Below are 13,009 nucleotides of genomic sequence, written 5' to 3'. Positions count from 1 at the left end.
GACTCAAAGAGGTCCAGAGACCTTAACCCTTGAAGCTTTATGAGTTATCTTGGGAGTCGTGAGCTTAGAATGTCATTTTTGGGGCTAAATCACTAAATGAGACCATTTAGATTACATATGAGTGTCAAGGTCTGGACTTTACGTGATTATTATGCTTGGGAAGGCCAGATCTGTGGATTAGAGGAGCAGATATGACCTTAGGAGGTCAATGGAGTTTGTGCATGGCATGTACTCGCCGAGTTGTTCTTGAGACTCGACGAGTTGAGTCGGGGTGGCCCTGCGATTCATGCCTGGGGACTCGTCGAGTAGAGGGAGGGACTCGATGCGTCAAACAGGACTAAAAAGTTAGTGGACACATGTGGACTCACCGAGTTGTCCAAGTGCACTCGACGAGTCGGGTCAAAGTTTGACTGTTGACTTTGGTTGACTTTTAGGGTTTGGTCAACAATGAGGGCCTTTGAGCCAAAGAAGAGGTAAAATGGTCTTTTACCCTTCTGAGGGTGCTTAGAGAGGGTTGAGTCTAGTTCTGAGAGTTATATTTATGAGAGTATTACTTTATGTGTTTAGGCAGAGGCTAGATCGTGTGGTCAACAATGAGGGCCTTTGGCTAGTATGTGTTGTGTATGGTGTTTTGGGAAACTCACTAAGATTTATGCTTACAGTGTTATGTCTTATGTGTTTCAAGTACCAATGATGATCGCCGGAAGGCGCCGGCATGATTCGTACACACGCATGGGTTTTTATGTATTTTGATCTTGGAAAATATTTTGTGAAACAAAGTTATGATACAATGAGATTTTTTTGATAAATGTGTTTGGAAAAATGTGTTTAAAAATGTAAAAATTTGTTTTAAATTTTATGGTGTTATAGGGGCAATTGTATCTTTTTTTGAGTTGTGGTTTACAGACTCACGAATGTATGGGACAGGGGCAACTCCGTCCTTTTTTGTATATAAAATTTTGTTTGTTAATATACTTCTATGGCTAGTGAAAGACACATAAGCCTCTAAATAATCCAACTTTGGTGTGTGTTTGTTTGCTTATAACTGCATATTGATGTAAATAATCTAAATAATCTATGGATAGTGAAAAACAAGTAAGCCTCTAAATAATATATGGCTAGTCAATAGTTCATTCGTTAAAGCATATTAATAATACGCTGAACAATTGAAGTTTTGTAAAAGTTTTAGCAAACTGAAATCACATTACATACCTTCAGGTGTCGTTAATGGAGGTGTTGGGGCAGTGACGGTGACGGTATGCAGCGGGGTCGTGGTGGTTTGCGATAATGGCAGTCGGATGCAGGGACTGTCGCGGTACGAGGAGGTCGATGGTGGTGCGGGATAGCGACAGCAACAGCAACAGTCGGAGGGTAGCAACTGTGGGTCGGTGAAACTGTGTAGGAACAGGGGTGGGGAATCGCCAGTGTAGGCTAGGTTCTTCTTTTAGACTTTCAGGAACCGATTTATGCGACGATGAGATAAGGAGGGAATTGATAAATTGATTTCTTTGTCATTTTGTCAAATTTTTACCGGGCCCATTTTTTCTTTTAATTCCAAATGGTTAAATCATAATTAACTAGCAATAATATTTAAAAGTTTTATTCTAATACTTAATATAAAATTCAGTTTTATATAATGTTTCTTTGATATAGTTAAGTAGCAATTATATTAAAAAAAAATTATTATGTGTTAAAAAAATGAAACGATAAAAAAATCATTTTTTGTCGGCTAAATCAAATAAATTTCAAAATATAATAGTTTATATAAAATCAGTTGTATATAAGTTTACTGTGATATGTTTAACTAGCAATTATGTTTTAAATTTTATTATGTGTTAAAAAATGAAACGAAAAAAAAAATGCATGGTTAAATAAAAAATATAAAAAGAAAGAAACGTCTAAATGATTAATGGGTTCGAATGATACATACGTTTGTTTGTAAATTTATGTTATGTACAACTCGGTAAAAACAAAACAATCATAGTATAATTAACTTCTGAAAAAATAGAATGGAAAAAACGACATTTGATCCTTAAAAATAGAAAAAAAAAAAAAAAAAAAACGTAGGTAATCTATACGTAATACCTACGGATTCCCTACAAAAAAAAGGTAATCTGTAAGTATTCCGTAGCTATTTACCCCACAGATTACCTACGGTATTATTTTATTTTTAAATTTTCAAATGTCAAATATTGTTTTTTTCGTTTCGTTTTTTTTCACATCGTTTGTATGTAAATGTGTGTATTTATTTTCATTTTTGTATAGAAAATAACTTTCATTTATATTATATAAAAAAAAGAAAAATAAAGTTGTAAATGAATAGTGGGTTCTAACGATCCATACAGATGTATGTAAGTTTATGTTATGTATAAGTTGGTGAAAACAAAACAATCAAAGTATAATGATGTTGTGAAAAAAATGTAACGGTAAAAATGATATTAGACCTTTGAAAGATAGAAAAAAAAATGTAGTTAATCTGTAGGTAATACGTACGGATTACCTACGGATAAAGGCTATCCGTAGGTAATTTGTAGGTATTTACCTACGGATTAGCTACTGTTTTTTTCTATTGTTGTGAAGGTATAATTTGGTTTTATTTTCGTTTCATTTTTTTCACAACATCATTATACTTTGATTGTTTTGTTTTCACAAAGTTATACACCATATAAATATACATAAAACTGTATATACGCATAGATACACATACACACATACATACACATGCATACACATACACATAGATACTCAAATACATACATACAGATACATATATACACACATACATATATATATATATATAAGCAAAAATATACATACATAAATATATATACATATACGTACTTACATACATAGATCCATAAATAAATACATACATACACTTACTTATACAAATATATATATATATATATATATATATATATATATATATATATATATATATATATATATATATCCCCTATTTATCATCATTTTTATTACTCATACATTAAATGTATATTATTTTACTTTATTGATGTGTTAAACTTGTTTTTTTCGTTTGTTCATTTGTTTGTGTGTTAAACACATCCGTTACGATTATTATATATTATCATTATGTTTATACTTATTATTATTATTAGTACTATTATTTTGATTTTTAATTTTTTTTTAAATATTCAAAGGAAAAGGATCAAAAAAAAGTTAAGACTTGATTATTGAATAATAATGATAATAATAATAAAAATAATAATAATAATAATAATAATAATAATAATAATAATTTAAAGTCGTAGGTATTTCGTAATTATTCTGTATCTAGTTTCTTATGTGGGTATTCTGTAGCAATTTTATAGCTAATTACCTACGGAATACCTACAGGCTTACTTCCGTCGTTATTCCGTAGGTATTCTGTAGGTAATTACCAACGAAATAGCTACAGATGTGCGTCCGTTGTTATTCCATAACTATTTTGTAGTTATGTTATTACTATTTTAGGGCATCCCATTCTGTAGGAACTCCGTTGGTATTACGTAGGTAATTACCAACAGAAATTTTCCGTAGTTATTTTTCTGTGGCAAAACCCTTTGTTTTCTATTGGTGGAAACCTTGTTTTTTTCTTATAAGAAACAAGGTTGTTTGAAATTAGGGGTGTCAATTTATGACACGACACGATAAAAATACACGAAACGAAACGAAATCAGGACGAAATCAAAATTTGAATTCGTGTTCGTGTCGTTTTCGTGTCAAGATTAAAAAACACGATGTCGTGTCGTATCGTGTTCGTGTTCATAAATCGACACGAAATTGACACGATTAAGCATGTGGTTGTCGTGTTTTTCGTGTTTGTCATTTTTGTCGTGTTATATATCTGTAATTATGAACGAAATACACTAATAGTTATGTAATATTATATTTTTCGTGTCGTGGCGTGTCGTGTTGTCGTGTTTTAATTGGTTCGTTTTCGTGTTAATGAAAAAAAACACGACATCTTATCGTTTCGTGTTCGTGTTATATAAAACCTTGTCGTGTCGTGTCAGACAAAAACACGACACGACTGCCCGATTTGACAGTCCTATTTGAAATAGATTCTTTAATCTTTTTTAGTAGTGATTGCTAATTAGTGTTGTCTTCTTTGATAAGTGTGATGGTACAGTTTAATATGTTAAATAAATACTAATCGCCGCCAAAAAAAAAAGTAGCCGTCTGATATTTGTTGGCGTATTCTTTGTTCAAAGAGATTTAATATTTTCCATGCATATATACGATATTGTAAAATATATGCATGGTGGATTTAATATCTACCAAGCATCTCTATATATTTTGATGTCTCTGTATCGTCAAATTCATAATTCTATCTTCAGTTAGAAAACATGGAGTTCTCTGTCCCGTTTTCAACAAGCATAGCCACCGTCTTCTTTGCTGTTGTACTAACATTCCTACTGAAAATCTTGAAACCAAAAGGTGGAAAGAAAGGAGAGAACAGAGCCCCACCTCAAGCAAAGGGCAAATGGCCTGTAATCGGACACCTACACCTTTTAGGTTCATCCGGATTACCTCACAGGGTGTTAGCTAAATTATCAGAAACATATGGCCCTATCTTCACCATGAAGCTTGGTGTTCACAATGCTTTGGTAGTGACTAGCGGCGAGATAGCAAAAGAGTGCTTTACAGTAAACGACAAGGCCTTTTCAAGTCGACCCAAGTTGATGGCAGTGGAACTCATGGGCTATAACTATGCCATCTTCGCTCTTACTCCTTATGGGGACTACTGGCGACAAGTGCGCAAGATCATCATGCTCCAGGTTCTCTCTCCAAAACGAGTTGAGATGCTTGCACCTATTCGTGTTTCAGAGCTTAGAGCATCCATGGCAGAGATATATGAGGCTTGGTTAAAGAATAAAGAGACTACAGGATCAGACGCTGTGAAGCTTGATATGCAAGAATGGTTTGGGACCTTTATGTTGAATGGTCTTTTAGGGGTTGTTGCTGGAAAGAGGCTTTCGCTCCATGATGAAGAAGGGGTTCGATTTCAAAATGTGGCTAGGAAATTCTTTCAGTTATTAGGCGCATTTGTGGTGTCTGATTTTATTCCATCTCTGAAGCGTTTCGATATAGGAGGATACGAGAGAGATATGAAAAAAACTGGAAAAGAGATGGACGAGATCTTTGATGGGTGGTTAGAGGAGCATAAAAGAAAGAGAAAGTCTAAGCAGCAAAACGAAGGCAACCAAGTCCTTATGGATGTGCTCATTTCCATTGTTGAAGGTTCTTCCGAAGAGGAATTCCCGGGTCATGACCATGATACTATAGTCAAGGCTACATGTTTGGTAATTAAGCTTCAACTTCATCTATTACTTTTACTTCATTTAATTTATAGATCTTCAAACTTTATATGGATATATTTTGACTAGATGATATTAACTTCACTACGGTTCATAGTTTTTTTATATTCATTTAACTACTTTCAACAAACAACATTTGATAAGTTGGGTAAATACGAATATCATTAGCTAATTAATCCAAGAATATTTGTTTTAACATATTCAAAACATGCAGACCATGCTAATTGCTGGATTGGACACAACAGCTGTGACTTTAACATGGTCTTTGTGTTTGCTGCTTAACAACCCAAGAACTATAAAAATTGCCCAAGATGAAATTGATGAGCATGTTGGAAGGAATAGGCCAGTAGAGGAGTCAGACCTAAAGAATTTAGTCTACATTGATGCGATCTTCAAAGAAACATTGCGTCTATACGCACCTGGACCTCTTGGGCTTCCTCATGAAACCATGGAGGATTGTGTTGTTCAGGGCTACAATATCCCCAGTGGAACACGTTTGCTGTTAAACCTTTGGAAAATTCATCGTGATCCAAATATTTGGCCAAATCCGGAAGAATTTAAGCCTGAAAGATTCCTGACAACTCATAAAGATATTGATGTCAAGGGAAACCATTTTGAATTGCTTCCTTTTGGTACTGGAAGAAGAGTGTGCCCTGGTATTTTATTTGCTCAGCATGCTTCACGTTTAGCGTTAGCTACTTTAATACAACAGTTTGAGATGAAAACCCCAGGAAATGAACCCGTTGATATGGAAGAGATCTTTGGAGTGACTTGCAGCAAAGCAACCCCACTTGATGTTCTCCTCTCCCCTCGTTTGTCACTTGATATGTACCCTGTTGGTGCATGATATGTTATTTTTCTAAAACAATTATTTGTGGTAACAATCGTTGTATGTGCTACTTTCTGCTGTGTTGTTTTTTATATGTGTACTCGGTTTGTTTGTTTACTTATGTTTGATTTACATCGTAACTTGACGTGGCCATAGTAGTTGTGGGTTTGTATGGATCACATGTGAAAGTGGGTGACACGTTAAATATTACATAAATTAAGAAAATATTATTGAAAAATTAGAACGTGGCCCTCAATTATATGACTTAACGATCCACTTGACATCTTTTTTATCAAGTATTCTTTGTCTTCTAACCAAACCGCCAGCTCTTCTTTCACTGCCCTGGCTCACCATTTTTGCAAAGGCAAACTCAGTTTTTATGTTTTGACTAATCGGGAATCAAAACCGCTCAATAAATCATAGCCTTTAGATCTCTCCAACTTTTGATCTCCACCGTTTTAATTAGCTATTTACAGTTACTTTTACTTAGGGCAGTTCCGTTTCTCCCACACAGCCGACGACTCTCCTCCTTCTAGCTCCTATGTTGCTTCCATGGTTCTCTCCCGACCAGGGGCGGAACACGAACGCTCAAAGGTGGAGGGGCCGATATCACAACTTCATAAGAGAATCATATAAACGAGTTCATTTTGTTTAAGTGTTATAATACATAAAATTCTAAAAAGTTAATAAAAATATTATATTATTGGTCTTCAAAAACCAATCAAATTCTACTTTTTCATTTGAAAATATGATCATAATGCCACAAAACCTCAAATTACTATTTTACACAAATTTTGAAAATTATGAAACGCCACAAAACCCCAAATTACCATTTTACATAAATTTTGAAAGTGTAATAAAAATGTTTGCAATAATGAAATTGATTAGTTTAAATTCCATATCATTTTTTAGAAACTTTATGTTTAAAAATATAAAATTTTGTGAATAAATAAAACATTAAGTATTAAATCAGATTAATTTATTCATATAGGCTTGGAGCCTTTTAATATTTTAATAGAATAGCTTTTAGTTTCCATACTACCATTATTGTAGTGGAGACATGATCTTTTATCTTTTAAAACCATTTACACATCAAAAGTACTCTACCAAAAGAAAAAGAAAGATAAAACCTGCAAATTCTCAAATCCAGCGACGGAGTTGCTGCCTTTACTGGTAGGAATTGAAGACTGCACTTTGAAGACTACACTTCAGTGAACCGTAAAGTGGAGAGACGGAACACAGGCGGAGAGGAGATGGGTGGTGATCACACTGTGGGGGTCGGTATTCTTTGTTTCCGATGATAATTCCGGCGTAGTTTAAGCATGCTGGTGGCCGACATTTTCTTTCCGATATTTTAAAATTTCTGGAAGTGATAGTTTGTTACTCTAGGGTTTTGTATTTTTTTATAAGATTGGGGTAATAATTTGATTCACAGAATACTACACTTCAGCTAATCGTATAATTTCCTAATCAACTGATATCCTAATTTTTAGGATTGGTTTTGATTTGTTGTGTATTTTTCAAATATTAGTTTTACCTGATTGATTTTTCTTAGTTGATTACGTTTTTGAATATAATTTTGATTATATATATAATAAACTTGAGGGGCCAAGAAAGCTTATTAAAAAATAAAATATATATAATACTCATATAAATGTAGTATGAAGCCAAAAACCAGGGGGGCCATGGCCTCCCCTGACCCCTTAAAGCGTCTGCCTCAGCTCCCGACGTTTTTTATAAACTGTTCATCACCCCACAACTATCCCGTTATCTCTCCAAACTCTACATATAAATAGTAACGTATTAACCGAGAACAACTGACCGGTTTGTACCTTCACTACTAGAAAACATAGGTTTTTCTACGGAAAGTAGTTACAGAAATTTTCCGTAACTAATTAGCTACATAATTGCTATGGATCAGCTACAAAATGGGATGTCCTAGTTTAGTAATGAAATATCTAATTAGCTATGGAATGGCTACGGAATACCTGTAGATACTAATTACCTACATATTAGCTACGGATTATGTTTTCCGTTAGAATTCCGAAGCTAATCCGTAGCTAAGTAGCTACGGATTAACCATATATTTTTCTTATTTTTGATTTTTCAAGCACCAAACTTTCTTTTTTTCGCTTCGTTTTTTTCACACATTTACTATACATGATTATTTATTTTTTCACCAACTTATAGCTATTACTATCGTTCATAAAGTCATGTGCCCTTTTGGGATCAAGTATTCATTTCACAGTTTAATATTATAATACTTATACTTTTCATCAACTTGTGATGGATTATGTTTATATATGTATATTTATATACATGAATGAGTTGTGGTATATGTGTACGTGTATATGTGTATGTATACGTGTGTTGTGAGATGTATGTGAACATATTCATAAGCATTATAATCTTAAACCACTAAACGAACAATGAATCCCGTATGTGCACACGGCTTTATAAATGATATTAATAGCTATAAATTGGTGAAATTATAGATAATCATGCCTAATAGAGGTGTAAAAAAAACGGAGCTAAAAAAAAGATGTTTCGTGCCCGAAAAATCGAAAATAAGAAAAATATGTAGCTAATCCGTAGCTAATCCATCATCATCACTACCACCATCATCACCACCATCATCATCATCAGCATCATCATCACCATCATCATCATCATCACCACCATCATCATCATCATCACCACCATCATCATCATCATCATCATTATCATCATCATCATCATCTTCAAAATAATCATCATCATCATCATCACCATCACCATCATCACCATCATCCTCACCATCACCATCATCACCATCATCATCATCATCATCATCACCACCACCACCATCATCATCATCATCATCATCACCTTCATCATCACCATTACCATCACCATCATCATCACCACCATCATTATCATCACCATCACCATCACCATCACTAGCACCACGATCACCATCACCAACACCATCACCATCACCATCAACATGACCATCACCATCACCATCACCATCACCACCACCACCACCATCACCACCACCATCACCATCACCATCACTAACATCACCATCACCAGCATCACCATTACCATCTCCATCTCCATCACCACTACTACCTTCATCATCACCATTACCATCACCATCATCATCACCACCATCATTATCATCACCATCACCATCACCATCACTAGCACCACGATCACCATCACCAACACCATCACCATCACCATCAACATGACCATCACCATCACCATCACCATCACCACCACCACCACCATCACCACCACCATCACCATCACCATCACTAACATCACCATCACCAGCATCACCATTACCATCTCCATCTCCATCACCACTACTACCATCAGCATCACCATTACCATCACCAATTCCATCACCATCACCAGCATCATCACCACCACCACCACCACCATCACCACCACCATAATCATCATCATCATCACCATCACCATCACCAGCATCATCATCACAATTATCATCACCATCACCAGCATCACAATTATCATATATTACTATGATGTTTATAAGAATTATTATTATTATTACTATTAGTATGATTGTTAATTGTTCGTGTCTTAAATATGTAAGAAAAATTATCAAAATAATAATAATAATAATAATAATAATAATAATAATCGAATAATGAAAAATAATTAAAATGGGAGTAACTATAATAATAATAATGGAAATTATAATATATAATAATAATAATAATAATAATAATAATAATAATAAGTGGATCATGCTTCTAATGCACTTTCTCTTATCGAAACTTAATAATAATAATATAAATAATAATAATAACTGCATCAGGCTTCTAATGCACTCTCCCTTATCCAAACTTATTTAGTTTTTTGGTTTAAAACGATCTGCCACAGATGGAGGAAACAATTTATTGTTTTTGACTTAACACCCTTTTCTTCGAATCTAAGCCAATTCCGACAACTCATATTAATCCATAATCCGCGCAAAGCGACGGACGGAAAATAGTTTTTTCGACAAATGATTTATTTTCGGCTGTCGATAATTAGTTCAATTCAACGATTAGTTTAGTTTTTCGTTTTTTTAAATGAGATTTTGTAAAAAAAAATCATTCTTTTTTGTTTTAAAATCGGGTCCTTTCATTACTTTTAAAAAACCAGTCTTCGATTTTTTAAAATGTTGGTCCCTAACCGGCAACTCGGTTATAAAATCAACATTTATAAAAAAGTAGTTTGGTTTTTCTGATCCAGTGTTAAAATAATTGATTCTTGATCAACACCTCTAGTTACAATTGCCTAAAACTAATGTACCTAGACCATTTCAAATTTCTCCAAGAATGCAATGATGAGGGTGTTATCGGTCAAGATTGCAAAATTTATTTTGGCGTTTAGTGTTTTTGGCTGGCTGTTTCGGGGTAATAATAAATGTATGGGATAAAAGCATGCCATATGGTGATTAATTTCTTTTCAACAGCTAGTGAATACTTTATTTTATCGGACGGCCAATAATTTATTTTCGACCATTAATTTTCTTTGTAAACATGTCAGACAGCTAAAAAACCCTGAGATTATGGTATTTTTTGTTATTAACATCAATGGCTAGATACAAACCCAAGTTTTTTTCAATTAAAGTTTCAAGAATTAATATCATAATGTATATACGTGTGGGGTTGTTTTACTTATAATATTTTGATCAATGTTCCATATAAACATGTTATATTTAAAAAAATAATAATAATAAATAAATAAATAAACAAACATGAAGACACATTGTTATCGTTTAATTCTGCATTTGTTGGATTTGTGCAAAAGATGGATGTAATTTTTTTTCCTAAATACAATAATTAGCAATATAATTCATTTTTTTTTACAAAGTATAGTTTATTGCTATTAAATGCATTTTTCCACTTTTTGGTATCTATCTAGTTTCCATTTTAGTTTATTCAATTAATTGTTGAAATAAATGGTTCTTCATATTTTAAATAGTTGAAGTTTTTATTATAACAAAAGATAGTACCAATCTCTTATAAGCGTATTTGATTTGATAAGTGATGCATAGATATTTAAGGTTATTAACATGTGAAGTTAAAATAATAGTAAAATTTATTTCAAGGTATAAAACAAAACTACGGTGACTCAATGTTATATACAGAAAAATAAATAGTTAGACAAAGATTAAACAGATCATTGGTTGGTAATTTTTATAGCTTTCTTCCTATTACGGCCTTTTGATTCTTTCATTTGCCATACACTGAAACATACAGAATGCTTTTGTTCCTTATTATATAAATATAATGTTTGGAGGCATACTACTATAAAAAGCAAATTAAGACTACATTAAAAAAAATTAAAAGGACAATGATATATTTCCACAGAAATAACCAAGTACGAAAGATATGGTTCAAAATATTTAACTACATCAACCTGATCAGATTGTGCCTATGTACTCTTTATCTAAAACATGGGCTTCAAGTTTATCAGAATAAAGACAAGCATAAATATGAACCTGAAAAACTGATAAAAGACATATGTTAGAATTGTAAAGCTCTACTCCTTCTTGAAATGGGGTCGAATTTTCTACTCTCGTGTAACAGAGGGAAGTAATTTAAGGGTATATATCATCTAAATATTAAATAGTTTTCATAACGTTGACCTTCGTAGCCTGAACTGTCACACCCCTAAACTAGAACGGCGGAATCGTTCGACGGCGGATGACTTCATGTAGTATCGCAACAATTGAATACATAGTAAAGAAAACAATACAACCACCACACATATAATTTAAAAGTTTACATTGTTGAAAGGTACTTGTTTCAAAAGAAATTACAATATGATGTTTAAAATGAAATTAAACTAACGCTGCAGCGTCCCTTCATCAAAAGCTGCAGTTTACATGTATTACTGAATCCATGAGAAATACAAGTGGTTTTGAAAGAGTAGGTCAGCATTTAAGCTGGTGAGTTCATAAGTATTTAGTGACAAATGTGTATATGAAAAAGAATGAAAATAGTTTGTACATGTTAAATGTTCCTAGAAAATCCCATATTTTCTACTATAGTAGATGGTAGTTTGATTGTTCCAAAACTGTAATGCAATAGTGTTTTTCATGCTTAAAATAGTAGGTTTATGTATAAATTGTTTAAAGCATTTGAAAAACCCCGTAAATCAATGTTTTTTAATACTCCATGTGAGTCTTATAACCATTCTATTTGACCAGGATGCCTATATCAACGTTCTTCAGGCGTTGGAAAGTTATGACGTTTGTCACCCCAGGCCTACCGACCTAGCTGTAGCTAACAACTTAGGTGTGGGATTGTCAATCCCGTATAGATCTATACACAAGTTTCATGCTCCCCCTACAAGTGATTATGGTATATAATACAGGACTTAAAATACATACTCGAAAGTACGTGAAATGTCTTACAAAATCTAGTATATGAAAATATCTCTTTGATATAGTGTTCCTAGTATGTATGTGTTCATGATTTTCTCGTAAACTATACCTATTATAGTTTTTCAAAGTGTGTTTCGTTCATATAATAAACCCTAGTGAAATGCTCACTCGTTATGTAAAGTATAACACATAAAGTGACATAACTGATCATATATACTTAATGTAAAAATGGAGCATTTGATTCGTGTATATATATATATATATATATATATATATATATATATATATATATATATATATATATAAACACGTTTTATTTCTACAAGATAAGGTGTTATCGAAAATATATATTTCATACGAGAATACTCATGTAGTAGTTTATGAATCACATATGATTACTCAGATAAAAAGTTTATATAGTAAAACTTTAGGTTGCACACGATAATAACCGCGTGTTTACTTGCG

The 13,009-nt window shown here is 33.0% G+C and overlaps 1 protein-coding gene across 1 annotated transcript; it reads left to right on the top strand.

Annotated features, from left to right (window-relative positions):
• Positions 1 to 4,310: 4,310 nt before the first annotated feature.
• LOC145043264 (cytochrome P450 CYP82D47-like) lies at positions 4,311 to 6,267 on the top strand. Its single transcript, XM_078991867.1, has 2 exons — positions 4,311 to 5,306; positions 5,536 to 6,267. The coding sequence occupies exons 1-2, from the start codon at positions 4,350 to 4,352 to the stop codon at positions 6,166 to 6,168; spliced, it is 1,590 nt and encodes a 529-aa protein (XP_078847993.1). The 5' UTR covers positions 4,311 to 4,349; the 3' UTR covers positions 6,169 to 6,267.
• The last annotated feature ends 6,742 nt before the right edge of the window (positions 6,268 to 13,009 follow it).

Source organism: Lactuca saligna, chromosome 4 (assembly GCF_052625555.1).
Source record: "Lactuca saligna cultivar CGN05327 chromosome 4, ASM5262555v1, whole genome shotgun sequence".
Lineage (NCBI taxonomy): Eukaryota > Viridiplantae > Streptophyta > Magnoliopsida > Asterales > Asteraceae > Lactuca > Lactuca saligna.
The sequence above is the reverse complement of the archived record's forward strand: the minus strand, read 5'-3'. Positions and strand labels throughout refer to the sequence as shown.